This window comes from Carassius gibelio, chromosome A7 (genome assembly GCF_023724105.1).
Source record: "Carassius gibelio isolate Cgi1373 ecotype wild population from Czech Republic chromosome A7, carGib1.2-hapl.c, whole genome shotgun sequence".
NCBI classification, from domain to species: domain Eukaryota; kingdom Metazoa; phylum Chordata; class Actinopteri; order Cypriniformes; family Cyprinidae; genus Carassius; species Carassius gibelio.
The window spans coordinates 7858804-7885805 of NC_068377.1; the positions used below are offsets into that span (position 1 = coordinate 7858804).

Below are 27002 nucleotides of genomic sequence, written 5' to 3' on the forward strand. Positions count from 1 at the left end.
AAAACAAAATTATGCCAAAATAAAACAGCCACAGTGAGCATTTCCTTGCACTGCACCTTCTGAATCTGCATTAAAAGTATAGTTGGTTTGTGGATTGGCTTCTGCACAGCAGGTGTTTAGCACCATTCTTTCAACATGGCTCGGTTGTGTCTGCCCATCCCCCATCCAGGCTCATCTGGCTTCGTCCATGCAGCTGGTTAGCTTGGGCTCATGCCCAGTATTGTTTACGGGCCTGTGGGAGGCTGGAGGGGAAGAGGGAAGGCCCCTGAGCTGAGTGAGAGTGGCGACCTGCATTCCTCGTAGCTGAGAAAATGGATGCCTGAGAGAGGAACACCAGCAGCAAGAAGCAAAGGCTTCACAGAAGCATTGCAGATGATTCGGCACGGATGTGCAAAAATTCATTAGCAATATTCTATAACTTCATTATTAATACTTGTTACAAAAACAAAACAAAACAAAACAATTTTTGGGGAAGGTGAATCAAAGGGATGTCGCCACTGACAGCGATTAAATAAGTATAGCTTTACTCTGGGTTGCAACTTGCTGTTCCTACTTGACTGCTGTTGCATGAAGTTCAAAGTTTACATTCCCATTGGGGTGTACTTGCATAAAGCTCAATTTGTGTCATCTTTGCTTCATTACCAACATGTCATTCACGTTGCCTCACCGAAAATAAAACTGAAAATGAAAATACACTGTAAAAAAAAAGTTTATTTGAGTTAGGGCTGCACAATTATTTGAACTTTTCTAATCGTGATTACAATTATGGATGGCACATTTATGTTATCATTCAAACTGGCAATTAATCGTTTTAAAGTCCACTTATGTTATTCTGTGTGCTTAAGATGCGTTTATTCTTTCTACATGTTATCTTTAGGGTTTTCCATAGTTTTAATTCTAATTTTAGAAGAAACCAATCCCATGTTTAGTTGACATTTGAGGCTTAATACTACAGAAAAGCACAAAGTTTTTCAGTTAGTGTTTTCAACTTGTTTATTTTCATATAAATATACATCAAACAATAGTAAAAAAAAAATATATATATATAATTCAGTGTAAATTGTGATAATCGTAATAATCGCAATTACAATTTCAAGGGGATAATTGACAATTATAATTTTTGTCATAATCGTGCAGTCTTGAATTGAGTAATTTTTGACAAGAAAACACTACTTTAGTCTTTCTACTTCAGAATTTCATTAATTCAGCGTGTTACCTGCTGTTCCGTTGCAATTAATTGTGAAATTAAAAATGTCTGACTGAGTGAAGTTTTTTTTCTTTCAATGTAGTAGATGATGGACAATTACATATGTGAACATCCCTTTACATGTAAAATAACATTTCCACTAACGGGAACAACTAATTTATTGCTGTATACTAGTGTCCACATACTGTGGAACAGGCAAGTCAATCACTAGGTCATTTTAGTTCAGATTTAACAATCATTAATTGACTTCTTCAGTAATAGAAGTTATAGAACTGTATGAAATTGGTATTAATACACTATAAAATACATAAATAAATATATACTTTTGCTGTTCTTCTAAGATGATTTTGGAAGCTTTTTTAACAATTGATTTTTTTATTTATTTGGTTCCACCGTGTTTGCTGATATTCAGTGTTTTATATTTAAACTTTATGCAAGTTATTTTTTATTTTATATTAGGCCTATATCATGATGTAGGGCTTTTCTAAAAAATAGAACGTGACTTTCATACACAATCAACAGCTCTGTGTAACAAATGCTGCTCCAACTGAAACCATGTGCTGGTGATTTACTACTAATCACAGGAGCGGCTTTACTGACGAGATGCACATGAAAATCGGCTAAAAAAAATATGCACAGTCCCAGCATGAGGATTTTATATTTGTTTGGTTAATAAATTAAATATTCTATGTTTAAATGTAAGTGAGTTTGTCGCACTCTTTTGTTGTTGTCAATTCAATCAATTGACACCGAAATGCCACTAGTTCGAAAGTGAAAGTAAATTGCGCACAAGAATTTACGTGTTATTTTAAAGCAAATAAAAGCAAGGCAAACCCTAATGAACTACCTCAACGTCAAACTTGGAGTACATTATATCTCACACACTTTTTTCCCCAAAATGTAATAGGATTACGCCTACGAATCATACGGTTTGTAATGCATACCGAACAGTTCGAAACAAATTCACAGGGCTCCAAACAAAAAAATCTAATAAGGAGCCATTGGCTCCTAAAAAAAGAAAAAAAAAGTATTTTATTTATTCATTATTTAATTTTTTTCTTTTTTCTACATTTCAATCATACCATCATGTGTTTATGTCTCATCTTTACTTTACTTTATCAACATCTTTATACATCTTGTAGATGACCTGGGAACTAGGGTTCACTTAAAGTGTGAACTAAATTATTTTCCAACTTGAAATATACAGTCACGCATTGTTTATTACACAGAATCTTTACTAATATCATGGACCATAAGCATCACTTGGCCACTGAGTATAGTTTGGGCTCCTCCTCAATGCATCCTGTAAATGTTGTCCTACACTTAAAAATATAGGTCCTTCACGATGCTATAGAAGAACCTTTTTTTGTCTAAATGATTTCACAAAGAACTTTTAACATCTGAAGAACCTTTAAAATTCACAAAAGAATCTTTGTGTTGAAAAATGGTTCTTCAGATTATAAAAAGTTGAGAAAGATATGGTTCTTTAAAAGAACCTTTGACTGAATGATTCTTTGTGGAACCAAAAATGGTTCTGTTAAGCACCTTTATTTGTAAGATAGTAGTAAAATGCAATTTTATAATAGGAGTTGAATCATGTAGACAACAGGTTAAGTAAAAACATTAATATGCAATAGCACATAAATATATTGCAAAATGCTCCTCTTTCGAGAATTTTTTCTAGCTGACTGGTGAGCTTATGGACACCGAATGGTTATTGAGGTTAATGTATATTATGCTGCAATGTTTACAAGCTTTACACGTTTTCCACAGTTTGAAACTGTTGTACTGTAGGCTCTCTTATAAAATAGCCTACCTTTTGATGTTAATTCATAATCATTATGTACTCTAGTAGTAAAGAGAAAGGTACGATAGGTTCACGTGCTGCTGGAATTGAGGCAACTAACTCGGGATTACGCTCGCCGCATTAGCACCAAAACTTTTGTTTGAATTTCGTTAAGAATTTGGCATAATTTAAAGCTGATACTTTGTTAATTATAAAGTAAGAGTGTACAAAGCTTTTTGCGATTTCTGGACAGCAAGTGCGCTTCACATAATGAAGTCCATGCTAAACAAAACACAGTATAGACTAAGATCTTGTTAAGAAGAAGCCATATTAGTAATTATTACAATTATTACAGCATTGTTAACGATATTGCCAATATCAACACAGCTGACAGCTTGACCTGTTGTAGTTTGTTCAAGTTGTGCGCAAATGCGACCGTTTTAGTCGCAATTTGGCATCCTGATACGCTTGTCGTTACTCCCCTAATATATATAAATACATATTAATACAAATAGCTGAAAATCCGTTTCTGAAAGCACTGCGGCTCGTTCCTTTCAGGGCTGTTAGACTAACAGACAACACACATGCTTTAATGTTGAACGATCTTGTCATCTAGTGAGAATGTTTAACGTGAACAAAAATTCAGCTCGTTCCAGACACAGCAGATCCAGCTAAATTCACAATGCTTTGATTGCTCTTTCAAACCACATCTTGCTTTCTTTTCTTAAATGCAAAAAGGATGGATGAAAGACCAAAAAATATATAAATATATATATACAAATCCAGATGTCAAGCCAAGTATTAATAATATGTAACAGATCAGAGAGTGATAAAGAGTAAAACAGATGAGGGGGAGGGGGTAGCAGAGCAAATTCTTCCCCCTCCTCCATCATAGCACCTCCTGGTGTGACCAGTCATTCACTAACAACAGTATCTTTTACAATAATAAACCACATTCATGTCAAGGTCACCCTCTCTGGAAAAGCCTGGTTTGAGAGGAAATCAGCCCAGAAACACAGCCTCTCTAGCACTTTGCTTCATCATACATCTTTTGACAACAAATGCAAAAGAACAACACGACTTGCTGCTGGGTGCCAGAATCAACATCCAGCGCTCCTGCTACATGAACTACACCTCTGGCCCACAATCCTGGAGAAAAACAAGTCTATTTATAAAACATTTTCCCAAATATTCATTGTTATGGTCCTTTTATGCAGGTCATGTTAAACCGGCCCTTTTACAACTTCATTTTAATTTAGTTTTGCTGGTTTTTTTTGCACTTCTAATTTTTCAACTATAAAATATCCATCATAACAAAACATGAAATACATTGCAATGCATGTTTACAATCAAAACAAGGTGGAAAAGAAACCATTTCAAAATAGTTTTCAAAAACTATGCCACAGTCATCACAATTTTGTCACTAGTTTTTAGTTAAGTTTGTGTACTTTACAGCAGATATATCACAATTTACCTTTATTATATGTCATTTGTAATCAAGCTGTGATTTAATTAAATTATCAATGTGTGAGGGAAAAAAAGATCTGGGTTTACAGATAGATAAACTACTAGCCACAATCTTAAAAGTAAAGTTACTTTATTGAAATTGCTGTGAAAACCCTCTTTATTTATAAGAATGAACCTTTTTTTTATAGTGGAAAAGGTTTCCTTGGATTATTAAAATGTTCCTCAAATTAAGAAAAAAGGGTTTTTTGGTGAACTCATAGGTTTATTTCTATGGCATAACTGCGAAAGACCTCTTTTGGGAACTTTATTTTTAAGAGTGTATAAAATAAGCCTGAGCAAGACAAGTCGACCACAGAATGCTTTTAAACACAATACAGAATTTGAGATATGGTGGGGTTTTTTTTTTTAGATAAAAAGACTTTGCCTTCTGTTCATTTTATGAGCTCAGATCTCAGATTTGTGATTTAATGGAATTGCGTCACAATAAGATAAAAAGAATAAACATCTAATTACACATTTCCGGTGTACCATAGCACACAATGACAGAACCAAACAGTGTTTTATATATCCACTTACAAGACAAGTTGTTTTTCATGCTGCTAGATTTCCCTGGAGAACCACAAGCCAACTATTTATGGAAGTAATGCATTCTGCTGCTTCCTCTCAACAGAGAAAAGACTCTATGTGGGTGGTACTCCATCTAACAGATACAACATATATACAGATCCATGGGAGGAACAGCTTTTTCATGATTCTCTGACCTCGGAGCTGAACTAGGGTCTAGTAAACTGAACAAAAGATGCTGATTGGTGACTGCAATGGGAAAACCACCCAGTCACCCACAAACCTTTACTCTGAATTGGCTATCAAGACACTATTATAAAGTTGAGAAGATTCGTTTTTTTTTACCTTTGTTTTGATTAATGGTTTTCCATAGTGTAGAAATTTGATGAAGGAAGACTTGAAATTTGGTCAATTATAATAAAGCTGAAACTGCTGGAACCCAACGCTGTTGTGAATGACAGCCTCTCCATTAATAACAGTATCAAGCAAACCAGAAATCAGCCCATTATTAAAACAAACCAAACTATGATCCAACAGGAAAATGTATGTTTATCCAGCCACACTACAATTCCACTTTTTTTTAATTAACATTATTATTAATATTTCATTATAATTTAGGCTCAGTGTTTGGATCTCATTTCTAGATACTGTACAGTGAACTCTTCTTTGTTTTCCCTTTTATTTTTAACTGTAGAATGCACAGTTGTCACATGACCTACAATTTGTTATGCTCCCATAGTGATGAAAACAGTGCAAGGTTTCACTACAGGAGGCAACTCCCACAGAGATCACATCTCATGACACGATCTGTGAAAAACCCCAGCCATCCACTAATGGTGAAACTGAAGATTTCATTGAATAAAACTTTACCACACATTCTTTTGCATTTGCCACTGAGGTTTAGAGACAGACACATTGCATCCTCAGTTACAGTGGCTAAGAAATATTGCCAAGCCAAAGTACAAGCAAAAGCCAAGCTAAATTACTGGTCTCCTAGTTATTGGTCTATGTTATTATCTGCAGACAATATCTTTACCACTGGTCTGTACTGCTATGGTCACCTTAATGCACATCCAGTGAAATAGTGAGGTCAGGTTTTCATGGATCTCCTGCAGCAGCCGCCATTCAATCAGGGCATGTAGTCTACACACTGTACAGCTGGTTCTGATAAAGACTGTCAGGTCAACAGCTAGCCTCAATAGAACCAATGCTAAAACACATACACTTACAGGTTAATACAACCCTGAAAGCATGACAAACAGGCAAATTCGACAATGAAAATTACAAATAAAAAAGGCTCCAAAGTAATGATATTATTATTATTATTTATGATTGATAAATCATGGCAAAAAAAAGAAAGGAAAAAGAAAGGGAAAAAAGCCAGTTGTGTTGATGTTTAGGTTTAGGTAGTCTCTTTGGGTTAGAATAGATGCAATGCACATGCAACCAAATATATGACCCTGGACCACAAAACCAAGTCTTAAGTGTCATGTGGGTTCGAAATTGATATTTATATCATAAATAAGCTTTCCAATGATGTATGGTTTGTTAGGACAGGAGATACAACTGTTTGAAAATCTGGAACCTGAAGGTGCAAAAAAATCTAAATACTGAGGAAAAACACCTTTGAAGTTGTCCAAATGAATTCCTAGCAATGCTTATTACAAATCAAAAATTAAGTTTTGATATATTTACGGTAGGACATTTACAAAATACCTTAAATGGAACATGATCTTTACTTAATATCCAATTTTTGGCATAAAAGAAAAATTTACAATTTTGACCCATATTGTAGGGGTTTTTTTTGGGCTATTGCAAAAAAAATATACCCCAGTGACTTAAGACTGGTTTTGTGGTCCAGGGTCACAGATGTTAATCCATCTGCAAAGTACAGAGTACATTAAAAGTTTTTAAAATCTGAAATTGGATTGCTGAAAATATATGTAATTTAACAAAAAATGTAACCAGCCCGGGACTCGAACTCACAACCTTTCGATTAGAGAGTCGGACTCCAAATCGAAAGGTTGTGAGTTCGAGTCGAGGGCCGGCAGGAATTGTAGGTGGGGGAGTACATGTACAGTTCTCTCTCCACCTTCAATACCACGACTTAGGTGCCCTTGAGCAAGGCACTGAACCCCCAACTGCTCCCCGGGCGCCGCAGCATAAATGGCTGCCCACTGCTCCGGGTATGTGTTCACAGTGTGTGTGTGTGTTCACTGCTCTGTGTGTGTGCATTTTGGATGGGTTAAATGCAGAGCACAAATTCTGAGTATGGGTCACCATACTTGGCTGAATGTCACATCACCGTCAGATTTGTTGTAGGTATAAGCTGGCTTTTCATAATTTTTTTTTTTTTTTTTTTTTTTTAAATAGACTGCTCAAATAAAATTCAAACATTCAAAATATGGTTTAAAAATTGTAAGAATATGCATACAATGTATGCAATTTCACAGGGACTTTTTTTGTTCAATATTTCCAAAAACCTGTGTACTACAGCCTAGCATCCTGTGATGAGTATAAGTTGTTTACAATCATTAGAAGTTCAGCTTTTAGTCTCAAAACAAGCCATTCATGTCATCTCCTCTGATCAATAAGAGGGTATTTACATAAGAACAGTTCAGCTATATAAAGCACCAGACACATGTTTAAGATCAATATTCTTATCAGCATCATCTGCACTATCATTGCTCTTTTGAATCAAACCCTTTTAAGGAGCCCTATTCACGTCAAACTCAATACAAACAAGCTAATACATTTAAAGGGACGGTACACCAAAAACTATTTCATTATTTCCATGAGTTTTTCTTTTCTTCCATGGAACAAAACATTTAAGAGAATGGACATTCTGCTAAATAACCATTTTGTTTCCCACCCAGAGAAAAAATGGGTTAAATTAGAGTTAAATAAGGCAACTTACACATCAATAATGATCCCACAAAAAAAAAGAAGGTCACAGTAGGGGGATGCAATTATGCTGTGTAGACTTACACTTCTAAAGACCGAGGGGAAAAGCAAGTGATTCATTAATAACTGCTGCAGCAATCAGTGTAACCTTGTGCTGAGTACAGAAACTCACACAATACTGGGAAAAAAACACACTGATGTCAAGAATATTAAAGCACCATCGATCAGCTGCAGTCAGGAACAACATGGACTGACTCACCAGTTGTACATGATTTACACATAAGCTATTTTTATCAGTGCGTATGCATCATTACAGCTGGTTACAGATTGACACCACCGATAAAATGGCACAAAACCGGTTCTGGCCAGACGCTGTAAACAAAATGGTCATGTCCTCCAATTTCCCCTCATTTGAATAGATATTTATTGACTTTTACGATGAAGCCAAGCTCACAGTTTTGGAGCAGTACAGTGCTCTGCTGAGCCTTTACAATCACAAGGGAAAAACAAACACATATATTAGGTAACTTAAACGTCCAACTCTGAGTTAGAGCCTCACAATATTCAAAAGCTTATGTTTTTATTATCTTCTACATGATTCAGTATTTAGTCAAATTTAGTGCCAAAAATAAAAAAATAAAAAATAAAAACGGCTTTTGGTTGACAAGAAACCAAAACCTCTGTAGTGCCACACGATTGAAATTCAGTACTACTGACATTGCAGTAAATACCAGATTTATTTATTGATTAATTTATCGATTTATTTATTTTTCATTTTAGGATCAACTCAGTACCTAACGGTATCGGTATACTTCAAACGAAGTTCGAAGTGGCTGAGCGACGGTATACTGTTTCCGAACATTCCCACACTGCCGCACTGTTTGAGGAGGGGTGTAGATTAATGTAAACGTGACTCGTGACACTCGTGTGTATCCCTTAAACACAAAAACAATGAAATGATGAGGTGTAGGCAATCTAGGTGTGATGCGGGCACCAATTGTCAGAATATTATAGACAAAAGAAGAATGTTTAGCAGCAGTTCTAAGTATTATGTTTGAAATACATAAGAACCATAATCAGTCCTTTATGGGAAGTGTGAATGTCTCATAATCTGTAAAACTTTAGCATGATGTGAAAAAACTAAAAATTGTAGTCAGTTTGTTACTTTATTTTATTAGTGTTCATTTATTATGTTAAAATGGATAAATTGTTACACCTTTTTATATTTCATGTGGTGTCAAGATTTACTTTTGATAAAAACAAAGGTTTATTATTGTATGTTCGTTGGGCATTTCATTTATTGTATACCCTTTAAATTCGCTTATTGAAAGAACAGCATTTATTTGAAACATGTTATTTGGTACCTGCTACCTTATATCTTTACTCTTTCCTTTCATTCTTTTCATGGCTTTGGAAAACTTGTCTCGGATGTTTCTCTGCGTCGCTTTTTGCATAACTCCGGGTCGCCGACAACAAGCTTCGTTAGTATTTCTTTCTAGGAATTAATGCTTTCTCTGAATCTTTAAAGTCTCTCTGCGAATGATCGTGCAGGTGTGGATATATCTGTGTAGCTCAACTATTCGACGCTCCAGTGTATTCATGTTGCTAGTGTCTAGACCAGAGGTATTGTTCTCTCTTGCCTGACGACCTCCATTGAATGAGAAACGAACCAGAAAAAAACAACAACAAAAAAACAATCGGAACACACCCACCGATTACGTAACTGCCACGAGCCAACAGAAACTCAAGTGTTTAGGAGGCAAAACAAACTCCCCCAGAAAGTTCGCTTTGGTCAGCTGTTTTGAACTGCCGAAAACAAACTCAAAATAAACTTAGTTTCGGCCTGATTTTGTTCGAAATGAAGTCATATCAGTTCGTTCTTCGATTTCATTTGAAGTGTATCGGGGCCTGAAGTACCATCGAATTCCCTACTGTGAATATATTGCAGACGTTGCATAGATTACATTTATTATACATTATAGTTCATTTGAAATCCTGTATGGAAGAGAGCAGCCAGAACATTCTCCTAAATAACTAGACAGTCAGATGGGTTTGGAATGACATTAACTAAATTTGTTTTCAATTATTTTGTCTATATTTTCAAAAGCATCTACATTTTTCACTAAGCAACAACTATTAATTATATGTGTTACACATTGTTTTTGAGACACTCAAAGTAATACATCTTAACAGCAGATACATTGTTCTGTAGAAATATGTGGATGGGCTGAGCGTTCAGAGCAACGAGAGGGGTGGCACCCTGAGCTGTGGACATGGCTGACATTGATTATGGGAACATGGAAGTATGGGAATATGAGCCTTTCATCTCACATGTGCACTGTGCACCCCTGAAGCAGCAAAACATACTTCACAGCACGTTCTCTCCACATAAAACATCCATAGCATTACATGATGTAACGAGTAACTTAGACTGCATGGGGAAAAACACTACCCTCAGCACCAAGACAGCATTAGTGTTGCTGAATTGCTCAATTCATTCAGGGGCTCCCATGACGAGAGGGTGTGAAATAGTGAAATAAACACAAGATGGATGTGAGACAGGGAGAACATGAATATCTTAACAAAGGTGCACAATTCAGCACAGAAATAAGCAAAGAGAAATAAAAAAAAAAGTTTCCTTTTCAATCAGACAGAGCTGGCAAATAGGCTATTTGATGAAGAAGAAATCAATGAAGTAGCCATATGTCAAAATTGGCCAACATTTTAGATAATTTTTAAGCATGTTGGTTGCACCACATGGATGTGGTTTATTGTAGAACAGTTTTACCCTTATTTTTTTTATACAAATAAGCAGTTTTTTTTATGCATAATAGCAAATTATGCCAATCTATATAATTATGAAATCAAGACAGTTGTTTCATCCTGAAATTGAAGTTTCTCCCCAAAACTATCCAAATGAATTTTAATTCAGAAATGAAATGCATGCTCATCATAGAAGATAATCAAGTCAATTCATGTATATCTGTAATCAAGTCAATGCATGGATCATGTATAATTGCATTTTCAATGTATTTTTGAATAAACCAATAAAGACAAAAAAAAAAAAAAAATCAAGCCATTGAGCCAGTAAGAAGAGTTAAAAAATTACAATCTAAATGCATTTCAGTTTCACTCACACCATCATAACTAGCACCAGAACTGACTTTTATGCAGCATTTAATGCCAATATAGATGTGCATGTTAAATTGTGAACTAAAGCAGCAGTAGACACCGTCTGCATTGTCTTCTGCACAAAGCATCTGTCGCTGAAATCTTCAACAATACCCTCTAATCTTCTTAAAAGGATCTTTCCAGTGACACTAACCTCATTAGAGCAAGAGTAACTCGACACACAATGCCGGAGCACAAAGATGTTAAACACACCACAAGACTAAGCAAGATTGAATGGCAGTTCTTTACACATTCTGCGGTACAAGAAAGATGTATGAATGAGCTCTTGTGATTTTCTTGATCAAACAATAATCTTCCACTTTTCATAGCAGCCCAAGGGCTTAAAGTACTGTGCTTGTCAAAATGAAAGAACTGCCATTACAAAGAGATTCATGATGGTCCAATGCCCACCCCCACAACATTGGGTTACTTTACACAACAGCTGTTTTTGCTAAAGGAGGCGGCGAAATTAATTTTCATTTCGGCAAAACAATGCGCAGCACATGCTATGCATTATGTAAAGTTTTCTGCAAAAATGACAATCACTTCAAGTTACTGTACCATGAGAGCTGTTCAAACGATCAGACCGCATGCCCTAAACAGACTACAACACATCCCGATTCATAATGTGCATCCAAAGCAGTCAGCCAGAGTGGGATTAGTGCATCTCAAACATAATGCATAATGTATGCCAAAAGATTCTAGAATGATGACTGTTTGCTGTGGATTTCTGAAAGTGTGCTTCAGGCTAGTATTGTTCACGAAACCAGACAGAACTATGCTGCATTTCTCTCTCAACTAACTCTCTTGTGACAAATTCAAGGCTGAAACTGCAACAGTTTTGATAAAGATCCACAATATATTGGAACCATATTGATTATAAAGAGATATTAGTGTTTTTTTATGGCATCAGTATTGGCACTGAATAATGGACAATTAAATGTGGATGCTTGTTTCTACTAATTTTTTAAAAGCTCAATTACTCCTGCAGTTATCTACCTTTAACTCTAGTACTAAAAGTGATGATGCTAGAAAACAAAGCAAAGCAAAGGTTTAAAGGGATAGCTGACCAATTTTTTTTATTACCCTATGATGTACTCACCCTCAAGTCATTCTAGGTGTATATGAATTTTTTCTTCTGCAGAAGCTTGAGATTACGGTTTCCCACTTTTCCGACTGTTGCATCACAGATAAGATTTCATTTATCAATTGAGGAGAATGAGTCGAGTCGACTGACAAGAAAAGTGAGGTGAGACAGACAAGACGATGGCGGATGATGATGATGATGATGAAAGTACTACGTACAAACTACGGCGTAGCTTTAATGCAGAAGTATAAATCAGACTTTAGTTCACCCAAAGATGAAAAATTTGTTACACATTTCTGTTAAAAACTTTTACTCCATGTCATTCAAAAACCACAAGAATGTAATTTATCTTTAAAACAAACATCCTGCCATTGAAAGTCCATGTAACAAAAACTTTAACAATTTTAAAAGTTCTTCACAAAGCAAACATGCAAGTTTGAGTTTCCTTTTACCATATTTGATGTGCCCTATATGCATATTTGTTAATCAACTGTTCTTATGTGAATAAAAGCCTAATTAATTCTGTACATAGTATAAAGCAAATATATCTCTCCAGCAAACTCGGATTATACATTTTGATTGGTTACATGGACTTTCAGTGGAGGAACAAAATCTCTCAAGTTTCATTAAAAAAAAGATTAATGTAAATCTTATGGGATTGTAATGACATGAAGACGAGTAAATGATTACCATTTTTATTTTGGGGTGAACTAAACCTTTACATTATGTACATTTAAAAGCATCACAACACTGCAAAACAAAATTACAATAAAAATTCCAGATTTATTTGTTTAACAAAAAAAATATTCAATAAATTATTTATTTATTTTTTGCCATAAAAAGAAAAAAATTCGCAGCTTATCGATATTGGCCAGATCTTTTCTTTAGAAAGTGTAGTTAATCTAGAATTTGGAAACAAATATTAATGCCTCATACTTTGGTCTGAAATTTCAACTGCTATAGTACTGCTCAATATAGTGGTCGTGTGCCCCAATTTTAATACTTTATACTTTAAGCATGTGAACTGTGCAGCAGCCCTGATTTCTTCAGCAGTCCTCTTTCGCCTCGGTGGAACTGTGGGAGCGCTGACAAGCTCCTTAGTGTGTAGGAAGTTAAAGACTTCATCCACTTACAATGCAACCCTCCCCTCCCCCTCATTCATTTAGCCAAGTCATTTGCTCCCCCTTCTCCTTCCTCTGGCCCTCGAGTGGCCTTTTTTTCTCAGCAGATCTGAGCAGAGCACCTTCCAACCTCTCGCGAAGCTACAAACAGACTTCACCGCTAGCATTTAACACATGATCTCTCCCCACCTCTGTTTGGAAGCACTGCGGCAACTTGAGGCATTCAACAGTTTTCTCTCATTTATTCATTCCTTCCCTCATTTATCGGTCTCTGTTTGTTTATCCCCCTCTGTTCTGCCCTCTAGCTTTCTCTCTGCTCACATTGAGAGGTGAAATGAGGCATGCTGGAAATTTGCTGGCTGACAATGGAGGACAGCTGCTCTCACTGCTCAAGCCTTTCATGAGCTGAATTAGCAGTGCGAGCTCGCCGCGCTCCCTTCCCCCACCCTTGCTGCTGGCTTTAACACCCATCCAGACATACTAGCAGTCGCCATGTACAGAGCTGAGGGAAAAGCACCACGAAAAAGCTTTGTTTCTCAGATCTGCCATTGCTTTAATGGCTGATATTTTGCAACCTTGTATTCTTTAATCAATTACCTCTTGCATGCTGAATCATTCTCAGTGCTACCATAAACACCAAATTGAACATATTTTTGCACCAGCCAACGCTATTATCCCAAATTAAAAAATAGAGGTTGGCTGATTTGATTTTGCAGACTCTGAAAATTAAGGTGGGGAAAACGGCAAATATATATGGCAATTTATAAAATATATTGAATGTACAAGATATTGAAAATTGAATGTGTCTTTCATGAACAATGTGACCTATGGGAAGCTAAATTATATGAAATACCAGTTGACAATTAATTGTCACATCATAAACCGTAAAAAAGTACTCTAGATCTTACTACCAATTTATTATACAAATCTTTTTTTTTTCTATTTCAAGTTTTAAGTATTGTAATTATATCCACTTGACCTGAGGGGAAATAGTCAATCGATTTCGAAAAATCACCAGGAAACAAAGATCCAAGAACACAGTGCACACTGAGGAAACTGGGGAGAGTATAGGATTTGGCTTTGTTTTACAGTATTTAGGTCATCAAAAGCAACCTGAAATTATAGTTACAGCCCTAATCGGTTACAGATTTATCTTGTCACGGCATTTCATTGATCAGGACAAAAAACTTAGGGGGTGACCTTAAATAGGCACTGAAACCGTTTCCAGAAGTCTCTTTGCTCTTGATGGACAAAGGAAATTCAATGTCGGCCAATACATAAAGCAAAAGAGTAGCAAACATAATCCTGAAATTAATATGACAATCCACAGTATTTCTTTTAGGGCAAATTGTTTGTACTTGCAAAAAGTTACATCATTACATTTTATACAAATAAAAGGCCAAAGTAAAGTGACAAACAAGCACTGGCATCACTTATCTTCTTAAGATCTGAAACTGGATTTGAAGCTTTAATTGGACTTTCTTTCCCAATTTTAATGATTCCCAGAATCACAGAAGCTGTTCTGTTCTGATTAAAAGCATGTATACAGCCAGTTAAGTTACTGCAAGTTAAGTCCCATCTTTACTATCAATAAAAGTGGGAAAAACGTCTATCAAAAAGCACACACAATGCCAAGAAAGGATGCGAAGAAAGCATTACTGCAGAGGAAGCAACTCACTTGTGTCACAGGTGTCTAGGTCGTTAACATTGACTCACGTTATCAATACTTCAGTAACAATTTCCATTAGCTGCGAAATGGTTTAAATACACAAGTGGGCCATCCACGCTTACCTTTTCATTTTTCACCTTCTTCAAAGCTCTGCATTCCCCGTCAAGCTCCTCTGGCTCTGATTTAATAGCTAACGGAGTGACAATTTCAACATTTTCCAGAGCGTTATTCCCAAGTTGCTCTGTCACAGCTATGTCAGCATTTTGTGTATTGTCAAAAGTTGTGTTGCGTGTGCTTCCAAACGCCTGAGCGTTTCCTGCTATCTCCTTCTCAATTGCCACGACTGCAACTGGTCCGCTTTCGCTTTTTTCTTTCTTGTTTTTCCCACTCGATACTTCCTTCTCCTTTTTGCTGTTCTGCACACCACGTGAGGACTTGGCGCCCTTCTCAACGCCTTTACCAGGAGTGGAATTACCGCCTCCTGAACTACCTGTCGCACCTGTAACCTCCCCTTGGGTCCGTCCCTGATGGTCCTTTTTTGCTCCATCTGCAGCTGGAGACTTGCTGCTATTGTCTTTAGAATTTTTGTTGCGTTTCGATTTCGATTTGCTCTCTTTGCCCTGAGGGGCACTCACCGGGCTCACAAACTTGATATTGTCTGGCAGAGCCGCTACTGCGCTAGGTGGAGCTGCCATTCCTCCTCCGTCCTTGGTGCCAGACATCTCGAGTTTGTCCTTCTCTAGGTCAGCGTCAAGGTCGATAATCAGATTTCCAACCCCGATATCCCACTCATCACCGCTGTCGTAAGTGTCCACCGCATTCGAGTCCACACCTTTCCCGCCTGCAGTGCCACCACTTAGGGACATTTTAGTGCCAGCGGCCCAGGTTTGTCACAGTAACGTCTGATTCCTCAGACTGCCAGGGTGTGGGAAGAAAGAGAACAGGAGCCTCAACGTATTGATGTCAACTTCCCAGTCACCCACATTTTGCCCTAGAGGAGAGACATACAAAAGGGATTATCTGACTTGAAATTGTAGTCAAAAGAAATGAAATGGTAAGGGATGAATATGATGCACTATACATGGACTTGACTTTCCACACAAGAGCAAACATAAAACTTGAGTATTAACCAAGGCTGAATTAGACAACTATTTTTCTGTACCTTTCCATTTTTTATTTGTATTGGCCAGTGGCAACCCAGCTCTCTAGATTTCAGCAACGGCCATTATAAAACCTATAAACACTTGACCACTACTTTAGCCATTTAACATGTCTATATCTCACATACAAAAGCATAATGTCAGACTCTGAAAGGTTTAGATAACATTGGCAATTTTTTTTGCGAAGACATTCACTTCTTAACAGAGCACTGATGTGTGAAATTGTAAGCATCTTGACCTATATTATTTGCCAAAGTATAGGTTAAAGGGATAGTGCACCATGAATGAAAATTACCCCATGCTTAACTCACCCTCAAGGCATCCTAGGTGTATATTACTTTTTTCTTTCAGATGAAACAAATATGAGTTATATAAAAAAAAATGTATTGCCTTCCGAGCTTTATAATGGCAGTGAATGGGTGTTATTTTTCAATAGTACAAAAGAAGTCCAATAAAGCACATCCATCCATCATAAAAGGGTTCCACACAGCTCCAGGGGGTTGGGTTAATAAAGGCCTCTTGAAGTGAATCGATGCATTTTGGTAAGAAAAATATCCATATTTAAAACTTTATAAACCGAATGGTGTTCTATTGTGAAAGCGCGTAAGACAGTTAACAAGCAAGAGATTTCTTAAGTTTTAAATATGGATATTTTTCTTACAAAAACGCTTCAATTCGCTTCAGGAGGTCTTCATTTACCGCTGGAGCAATGTGGGACACTTTTTATGATGGATGGATCTGCTTTATTGAAATTCTTTTGGACTATTGAAAAATAACACACATTCAATGCCATTATAAAGATTGGAAGCCAGTAAATAAACTCTGATTATATTTGTCTGAAAGAAGAAAGTCATATACACCTAGGATGCCTTGAGGTTGAGTAAATTTTAATTTTTGGGTGAACTATTTGTAAGTTCTAATTTAAGTTATTGGGCTTTAATCAAAGCCTGATGTCTGTAAACTAATTAAGGTAGCCATTGTTGTCCACAGGTCATGTCTGCTTAGCAAGGGTACAGCCAAATAAGATCACACAAGCACTTTGACCTCTGACAGTGTAAATAACTAACTCTCAAGTCTGGAGAATTTATCCTGCAGTGCTAAGGGGCTCGGGGCTGCAAACATGGGCTGGAAAGCAACTTAAATGACAACAGTGTTTTAATAAAAATGAATCCGCTCACACTAAATCTGTAAGAATCTGATTAACTCCTGTTAGTCTATCCATGTTTGAAATGCTTCACCAAGCTTAGCTGCAGATCAGTTCAGCAAGCGGAGGACTTTGTTCAGTGAGCTGGAGCTTGCATCACCATTTTATTTAGTTTCATATAGGTTTTCACAAGTCTCTGATCATCACAAAAGCCAGATAGGGGCATCGAATGTGAGTGATAGTTCAAGCATCTCCCATGTACCGACTATGGCTGAAAAGGTCAATTTTGATCAAATGTTTACAATAATGTTTCATTTAAATTACAATAATGAAACAAATTAAGAAAAATTCTAGCTTCCATATTACACTAAATTATAAAATATAATTTTATAACTCTAGAAAGACAGTCCTGATTAAGAAGATTGTGTTGCCATTTAAATAAAGATTTGGCTTCTACTACAACAGAGCCATTGGATTTCCTGCCTTGTAAATGACAATAGCTCATCGAGAACAATACACAACCTTGTATTGATTGTAGGCCCCTTTATTGACGAGACCTCATCTGACGACCATGCGTGCTCTACATAATCCCAGATGGTAATTCTTTCACTGTGGGCAGATCTAAAGACTGCAGATGTTCTGCTGGAACAAACAGTCAAAGGGGTCAGAGTCAGTTTGTAACATCTGTAACTAACCTGTGCACCTCGGTTTAATGTGAAAAGCATGTTTGATCCCTTTAAAAGTCTAGGAGATGCACAGCTTATTCAACTTATTCACAGAATGAGTGCTTTGTAATCACAAATCTCAATCATTTTAATCCTTTTGAAAATATGTGACATCCATCTTGATATCTGTTATAAAATCATATAAAACTGTGAACAGGGGAGCTTATTTTGAGCAAAAAGGCATTATTGCCAAGTATGTAAATTTAAGAGGTTAAATTCCAAAATTTAATAGCAGTAAAAATCTAACACTAATAAACTGTTTGGAACAGATTTATCATAAAAGTTCGTTGGAACTGATCCTAGAAAGCATTAAGTTCTTCTAACATAAGCTATTAAAAACATCTTTTCAATCTCATACTAACAAATCATGACACAGGCCTTCTTTCGGAAACTTTATTCCAAATAAAAAGTGCATTAGAACCAACACATCACCACAACAAATGTTGGCTAATTTTATATTCATCAATATATAATAATTATTTTTAATTAATGCCACACAAAAGACAGAGATTAAGATTTATCTGCATTAGAAAGGTAACTTAAAGGTACAATCTAACAAAAGTGTATAACAGATCACTTGTAACAGCAATAGAGATTGAATGCTGAACTGAATGATGTGTGTAGCTTGAGTGGTGACACAACAGTTCATTCATAATGAGTGTATGGATCTTTCTAAGCATTCACAAACATTACAGAGCTACAGCAATATCTCTCTATTCCAGCTGTATGCTCCCATCGGCTCAGAACTATTGATTTTTCTGGACTATCCTAACACAGGATCAGACAACTTTCAATACCAAAGCTTGTTTGTGGTAGGAGCAATATGCCATATGGACAAAAAAAACAAAACAAAAAAAAAATTAAAAACCCTAGCTGTCTAGACTAAAGCTGAGCAAAACCTTTTTTCATATAAAGTATAGATAGTAAAGATCTATATCTGGCCTGCAGACAAAACTCAACTCTACAGACACTAAACAGCTAAAAAGAGAGAGAGAGAGAGATAAAATACTGTCTGAGACGCAGGTAATAGAATCACCCGCCGGCTGACTGTCAACTTATCTCCATACAAGTACATTATAACTGATATATCCACAACATTATAACTGATAAAAGCAAATCATATTGAAAGTACATGATGTGAAATGTCACATATTTACTTGTTTTTGGTGTCAAGTCACTGTTAGAAAAAATAAAATAAAATAGATATATAGCTGTGTTTTGGCCATGGTGTCATGGGATTCGTTTCATTTGATTAAATTACACTTCTTTCTAATATCAAATAAACTCTGGAGTTTCTTTTAAAAGCTGATTATTTTCCATATGCTATATATATATTATGATTTCTCTGCTTTCGAGATGTTGTCTTCATTGAGGCTATTTGATATCTGTGCTGATTATTTAAATAGATACAACAGGGCAAATGCAATTCAGCTCTATTAACACACACTGAGTAGTGCACAATAGGTTCCTCCAACTAAAAAGTACTGTGGTGGTACCATGGGACTGTATAAACTTAGATCTTAACATACCATAAGTATTTACATGGCTAAAATATCAATGAACACCACAGTGGGAATATCAGGGGTTTCTGTAGATTTTATGAAGAGAAGAGATAAATTGAATGGAACACAATAAGCCAACACAGTCTCTAAATGTAAATGTATTTTATTAGCAATGCTTCAAAGTTTAAAAATACATCATCAAAAGATATTAATTATATCAAAATAAATAAAATATTTTTTATATAAAAATAAGCCTTAAAAAGCTTGAATAGCTTTGTGCTTAACCAATGCAATATGGAAATAACTTTTACTGTATTTGTGTTAATGTGCAAATGTCTAATGATTCTTAAATAAAGATAAATTTTCTTGAGAAACAAAATGACATAAAATAAGTAGTTTATGAGAAACTCAAACTATAACAAATATCTGTCAATATCAACTTATTCATCCTAAATCAACTTAAATCAAAATAGGGATGCACAATAAATATCGCACAAGCTGATAATGAAGGTGGATTTGCACAGTTAGTCAGTTAACAACGGCTCCGTGTAGTAACAGCTGCTCTATGTGAAATCATGCACCTGATGGAATTTACAGCTGATTAGAGAACTGGCTTTACTGACGAGATGCACATTAATCATCTGCCGATATATATCGTGCACCTCTAATACTTAATGTGCATCTTGTCAGTAAATTGTTCTGTAATCAGCGTTAAATCTCTACATGTGCATGCTTTCACGTGGAACAGCATTTACAAGCTACGTAAAACATGTGAAAAATATGATTGTGGTTTTGCGCAGCTTGTCAGTGAGCAATGGCTCTGTTTAGTAAATGCTGCTCCACGTGTAATCACGCACGTGTAGAGATTTACCACTGATTACAGAACTGGCTTTACTAACAAGATGCACATTAAATATTGTGGGACATTTATTGTGCATCCCTAATTCAAAGTGAAAAAAATGTTCAAACCCTTCTTACAGATAATAGTTCTTGTTTTAAGAATAGAGGGGTTGTACATATTCAATTTGAATCTCAAGTAAATGTAATTTTGATTCGCCACTGCCGATATATCGGCCGATATTTGGCATTTTCAAATATCGACGTTGACTGATAAGTTCTCTGCTTGGCTGAAGGGTTCAATGCAGGACTTTTATTTTGACAACGCTAAAACTGCAGCGCCTGAGCACACAGTCACTGTTGCCAATTTGGCGACTTTGTCGCTAGATTTAACGACTTTTTTCCAAAAAAGCGACTAGCCACAAATCTAGCGACTTTTTGGACAAACCTTATTTAGTCTGTGAGACTCTCCAGTTCTGCCGCACGAGCGCGAGGTCTCTCCCAGTGAACACACCTCTCTCTCTGTTCAGCGAGCACAAGGAGGAGCAGCACTTTCATTTAAAAAAAAAAAAAATTCTGTTGCTTCTAACTCTATTTTACATGCAAGTATAGCCGACATCAGTCACAGCACAACCATTGTCTTAATCGTTTGTGTATATGATTTTATTAGACAATGTTGTGAATAGGATATTAGTGCAGATTAATGTTTGAGAGCTGGTTGTGTGGTCTTAATGGACCGCGTTTCAGTCATTATTATATTAATTCCATTGTTTGACAACAGAAACATTAAAATATTATGAGCATAGGTAGGCAATACAATACGACGCACTTACATCATGAATATGCTAATTAGCGCATGATGTCATCTAGCGATATTTCGCGACTTTTCAGGCAGGATTTAACTACTTTCCATTGAAAGAAGTTGGCAACACAGTGCTCACATTCTCCTTCTTTGATTACTGTTGTTGTTAACAGTTACATCTTAGGGCCGGGTGATAAATCGAATATTATATTATAATTTTGATGACGATGTAAAATGTGACATTATTGTGAAAGTTTAATATTTCAAATTCAAGCATACTTCCCAAAAGAACGTGCCAAATGTCCAAAAAATGGAACGTTATTGTGGACTGCTCTACACTCCTCTACTATGCAAACTCTTATAAGTGCGGTTGCCAGATATCAACAGTTCAAACCCAGAATCAGAGCTTCGCTGTTACACAGATAAATTTTCTTCCTGGTGTTTTGCTTATTTTAAGCAATCTGGTAACCATGCGCATGCAAAAGCTTGCCCCCATTGCGAAAGCGTAGCCACAATGATTGTTGAAAAACAATCAAGCAGGAGTTTAGCGATCTACATGGAAGCATCAATCAGCCGGTCTGTGTAAAAAGTATTATAACGATTGCTTTTATATAATTACTAATAGTCAAACATTATATTTTCTCCTTTGCCGTCAGCATTAAGCAAATACGCATTTATATAATTTAAACAAATGTTTGAATGACTAATGAACATTTAATTTCACAAACCTTGCAAACTTCACACTGCAGGCTGAAACGACCCAATTCCGATTTATTTGCCCCTATGCGACCTGTATCTGATCTTTTCATGACAGTCTGAAAGACACAGATCCGATCTTTCAAATGTGACCCAGGCCACTTGGGTATGTGGTCCTGAATCTGATACGTATCCGATCTTTTGTAATGTGACCTCCGTCTGAACGGCCAGGCTACATGTATTCGACCCGTACATCATTGATACGCTACAAACGTCATAATTCTGCGTTGAAGTAGGAGAGAACGAGAAGAGCCACTCACATCAGTATCCCACCACTCCTGGCTGCGACTCCGCACCCACACGTTTCTCTGTACCGATGTTTCTAACACTGCTCCACAAAGGACCAAAAACCTTGCTCTCCTCCTTTTTAATTTTCTTCTTAAAACGAGAAGATTGTAATTGTGCTGGCTCCGTTGGGAAAATAACTTTAATATTGCAAAAAGAGCTCCGCTGTTGACTACACTGTTGTTGATATCCATGTTTAACATTAGCTGATTCCGTAAACAACGAGTGACGTTTTTCACCCTTGAGGACCCTTCTGCACATGTGTGTCACTTCTGGGTCATTTCACATTCACACAGGAGATCACAAAAGGTCGCATTTTATTGGAAATGTGAACAGCCTTGCAAAAAAATCTAATTTTTTCAAAAAATCAGAATTGAGCATTAAGCCCTGCAGTGTGAACGTAGCCTTAGATCCATCTGTGAGATCTTGTGAAAGTGTGTATGTGTATCCAGCATGATCACATGTTCCCTGTGTGACAGTCGGTCTGTGTGAATTGAATCCTTTAAACTTTAAACTCATGATTTCAAATTATGCTGCGCTTTATGCATTTGCCCACTGTCATGTTCATGTCATTTTCTCTGTGTTCTGTATGTAAAATGAGGGTTAACCTGGCTTTATTTTATTTAAAAAAAATGTGATTTCCAGTGCACACAAACTATTTATTTTACACATTAATTTTTTTATCCAGTCAAATGATTTCAAGTTAAATTTGTATAATAATAATAATAATAATAATAATATAATAATAATAATAATATCGGCCCCCTGCTTTCCAAGATATCGGCATCGACTGTCACAAAACGCATGTCTTTTAATGCAGTCTTTTTTTTTCTTTTTCTTTTTTTTTTTTTTTACTTTTTAGCCTTTATTTTCTGGCAGCATAAACGAAGACCTTTTAAGACCATCAGAAATCTGTAATATAGTATGTCTACAACAATAATAGTACTATAATTTTTCAAAATTCCAGACTGTCCAATGATTTCCAAACAAATACACAAACAAGTTTGTTAGTGTTGAGCGACAAAATAAAGACTTTCAGGAAATTTATTAAAAGTAAAGTTCATCCAAAAATAAAATGTGTCCTTAATTACTAAATCGTCTTGTCATTCCAAACCCGTAAGACCTTCGCTCATCTTCTGAACTCAAATTAAGATATTTTTTTAAAATCCGAGAGCTTTCTGACCCTCCATAGACAGCAAGAGAATGACCACATTTGAGGCCCAGAAACGAAGGACATAAGCGTTTCAACTAATTTTATAAAGCTACGACTATACTTTGAGTGCAAAGAAAACTAAAATAATAACTTTATTAAACAATTTCTTCTCTTCCAGACAGTTTCCGATGACATTTATTAGAGTACCACAACGCATGTGTGTTCATCCCTCTGCTTGTAAACAAGACTCTGTGCATAGCAGCACCACACGCATGCGTCATGGTACCCTAATAATGGCAGTGGAGATTTTTGTTTTCCTTGCACACAAAAAGTATTCTCGTAGTATCAAAAAATAATGTTGAACCACTGACATCACATGGACTGTTTCAACAATGTCTTTACTACATTTCTGGGCCTTGAGTGTGGTAGTTCCCTTTCTATCTATGCAGGGTCAAAAAGCTCTTGGATTTCATCCAAAAATACCTTAATTTGTGTTCCGAAGATGAACGAAGGTCTTAAGGGGTTTGAAAAGACATGAGTAATTATTGACACAATTTTCATTTTTTTGGGGGTGAACTATCCCTTTAAATGTGTGGACATTTCCGATTAACCAGCAGCAACAAATCATTTGCAATCTACCTGAAAGATAACTAAAGTAATGTGTTGAGACGGACAAGTAGCTCAGCCCAGACTGGCAATTTAAAGGTGATGAGCAGGAAAACTAGTTTCTGACGAGTGTAAGGCAGTGAAGATTAGCTACAGAGCCTCTAATCCCCATCATAAAACAAACACCCATTTGGCCTCTACTCAAACAACACCGTGATAAAACTAGCATGATTACGGCTCGATACAATTATTCAGAACCGGTGGGAAAATCAAGCAAGAAGATAAGTTATAAAGATGGTATCAAATGTTAACCCCAGGGTACTTTGACATACACCATCTTACTTACATGTCAAGTACTACCAAGCATGGTGGTCCACGTCCAAAAAAAACACGATATAACTACAGTATCGTGTCCAAAAAGCCATGGTAGTTCCATGATACCTTTTATTAGTGTGTGTGGCTGCTCTGAAGGTGGAATTATTATGGAGACCCAGAGTGAGCCCTGTGCTTGAAAGCAGTGACTCTCTATGAATCTGCTGATACTCACACATCCTGTGACATTCGTAACAGACTCGAGCTCTTCCACAGAGAACCGCAACTCCAGCATAAACAACCCAGTGCTGTTTTAAACACAGTCGGAGTGTTTGTTGACTGCATGACCCGTGTATTTCCTAACTCCGTGAGGGGAAAAAACATGAATATTACTGGCGTAATCGAGTAAACTGGGACTCGTTCGATTCGCCGCACCTAACGCGCGGTTCAAACGCATTGGTCCGCGTTGCTCCTAAGGAAATGACTCGCTAAGATGGTCAAAGCATGTGTGAGCCATGACAACCGAGCTAAGCTAACGGGCTAAAGCACCTCCAGTCTCCATCTGCACCAATAAAACACCACCCCCTACCCACATACATACATACATACATACATATATGTATATACACAAAAGAAATGCATTAATCCCAGCGCCACTTACCCCACGCGCGAACCCCTATCCTGAGAATACTTATGTACATTCCATAGAGAAAGGTAGAAATGCCTCTGGATTTGGGTACGGAATTCCAAAAATGCTCCCAAAGCAGTGCACTTTCCAACACATCCAGCAACTAGAGAAAGGGAAGGCCAGCAGCCATCACACTCCTAAAGATCCCGTTCAGAAATAGAAACACTGCCCTGAAACTGGCTTCGCATGATCTAAATCTCAAAGCTCAAATCTCAAATAGGTCTTTCTTAAATTCCAGGACGATAAATCCAACATCTCGGCACGTCCATTTTCACATGTATTTATTCTTCTTTTTTTTCCTTGAGTTGAATCCTAGATCCCTCGCTCCTTTCAGTAAGGGAGATACAATGTAACTAAAGGGCAGGAGGAGGAGGAAGCGCCAGGAAATCCAGGAGAATGATCCGCATGGAGTGAACCCTGTGCGCGGTGCGTGATAAGACGCGGAAGCTGGATCTTTCGTTCCATTCCACCGCTGCCAGACATTCTTTCTGAAACTTCCCCCGTGTTTGTATGAGTTGTGTGTCCAAAGCATTTGAAACGCCTCTCTCTAATCTCCATGTCCTCTTTTAAAATGTCTTGAATATGAAATGATACGTTGTTTGTATAAATTCATTTAAAAGCCAAATGCACAAAACAGTTTGTTTTATAGTTATAATTCTGTATAGGCTACAATCTTGTAATGATTCACATGAATATGCTTCAGAGTTGCAGTCATGCAAATTTTCATCATATTCCATAAATAAATTACAAGCAGTCCGGACCTGTTAATCTGAGTTGATAAAAATAACAGATTAGATATACAGATAGAATAACAGATAATGGCATATTCTAAAATCACATTTAATAACTATAAAACAGATAGTGTTGATCAGGCAATACTTTTTACCATCATAATAAATTATCAAATCAATGTTATTTTACTACCATCGAGACACTATTATATATTTTTATGAAAAAAAAATTTTTTTTTTCATTTCAGTTTTTGTCAGTTTAGTACATCATGTTGAACTAAATTAGAATGAGAATTTCTTTTTTCGTTTTGGCAACTAAATGAAATAAAATACATTTATTCCATTAATATTTCTTTCAGGTAACTATTAGTTCGCCTACTTGAAATAATTAGTGACTTTAGTTTTAGTTCACAATAGTTATCCTGGCTGACTTTTGAACATAAAAACATTCACGTAAACTCTATTTTCAGACTCTTATTGCCAGAGATTCACTAAAAAATTCCCCCTCCACTGTAGTTCGAAAACCTCATTTGCACATGTGCAATTTTGATGTGTAGATATGCTGCACCAGATTGACATAAATGAAGCCACATGTATTACCGGAAATGAGCAGCATAGACATTCTTCTACATTACTTTTTTTTGTGCAAATTTGAAGTCATATCAGAGTGAAATAGTTATGCCCAAATTATGTCAACCTGGTGCAGCATATCTTCACATCAAAATTGCACATGTGCAAATGAGGTTTTCGAACTAGTGTAGGGAAAGATCCCTTTTTACAACCCCTTTTAAAAAGTTAAATGTTCAAACACTTGTGTCATTTGGTATTACAGTAACATTGCTAGCGAGTGATTTATCTGTAATGTTTGTTGCTTTCAACTGACTGGCAGCATTGCTTTTGACATGATTGAGAAGAACTATCAAAGAGCATACAAAATTAGTTAACTTTGACGAGGCTATTACTCATTTACTATTTCCATAGCTTGGTGAACACCGGAAAGCTTTTTTAAACAATGTTAACTTGCTGATAACAGACCAGCAGCTCCAGGTTTCATCATAAAATATATTTTTCACTCTATTTCTGGGTGGCAGTGTTGTGTCTTTGGCCACAGGTATGCTCATTTGCGCTTTCTTTTTATTTGGGGTCAACAGAACGAGAGCTGTCAAACAGTGGCAAGAGAAGGAAGTGCCTGCAAGGAAAGTGCTGACTGAGAACAGGAAGACCTGCTGCTGACATTCCTTCTACAACCTAAGCCTCTCTTATAATGGCCCCTCATTCAAATGCAAAAACATAAGCTTTTCATAAGATAATTAGCCCCTTCACAC

At 36.5% G+C, this 27002-nt stretch overlaps 1 protein-coding gene across 2 annotated transcripts in view; it reads right to left on the minus strand.

Moving 5' to 3' along the window:
- LOC128016551 (zinc finger protein 609) overlaps window positions 1–25351 on the minus strand; it is a 48125-nt gene extending 22774 nt beyond the window's left edge. The window contains exons 1-2 of one of the 2 annotated variants that reach the window (XM_052601147.1): window positions 24920–25351; window positions 15099–15967 (exon numbers count right to left, since the gene is read on the minus strand). In XM_052601147.1, coding sequence (XP_052457107.1) covers window positions 15099–15842 — 744 coding nt within the window. In that variant the 5' untranslated portion in view covers window positions 15843–15967; window positions 24920–25351. The remainder of the gene's footprint in view (window positions 1–15098; window positions 15968–24919) is intronic. The other variant, XM_052601148.1, reaches the window with a different exon arrangement.
- Window positions 25352–27002: the final 1651 nt, after the last annotated feature.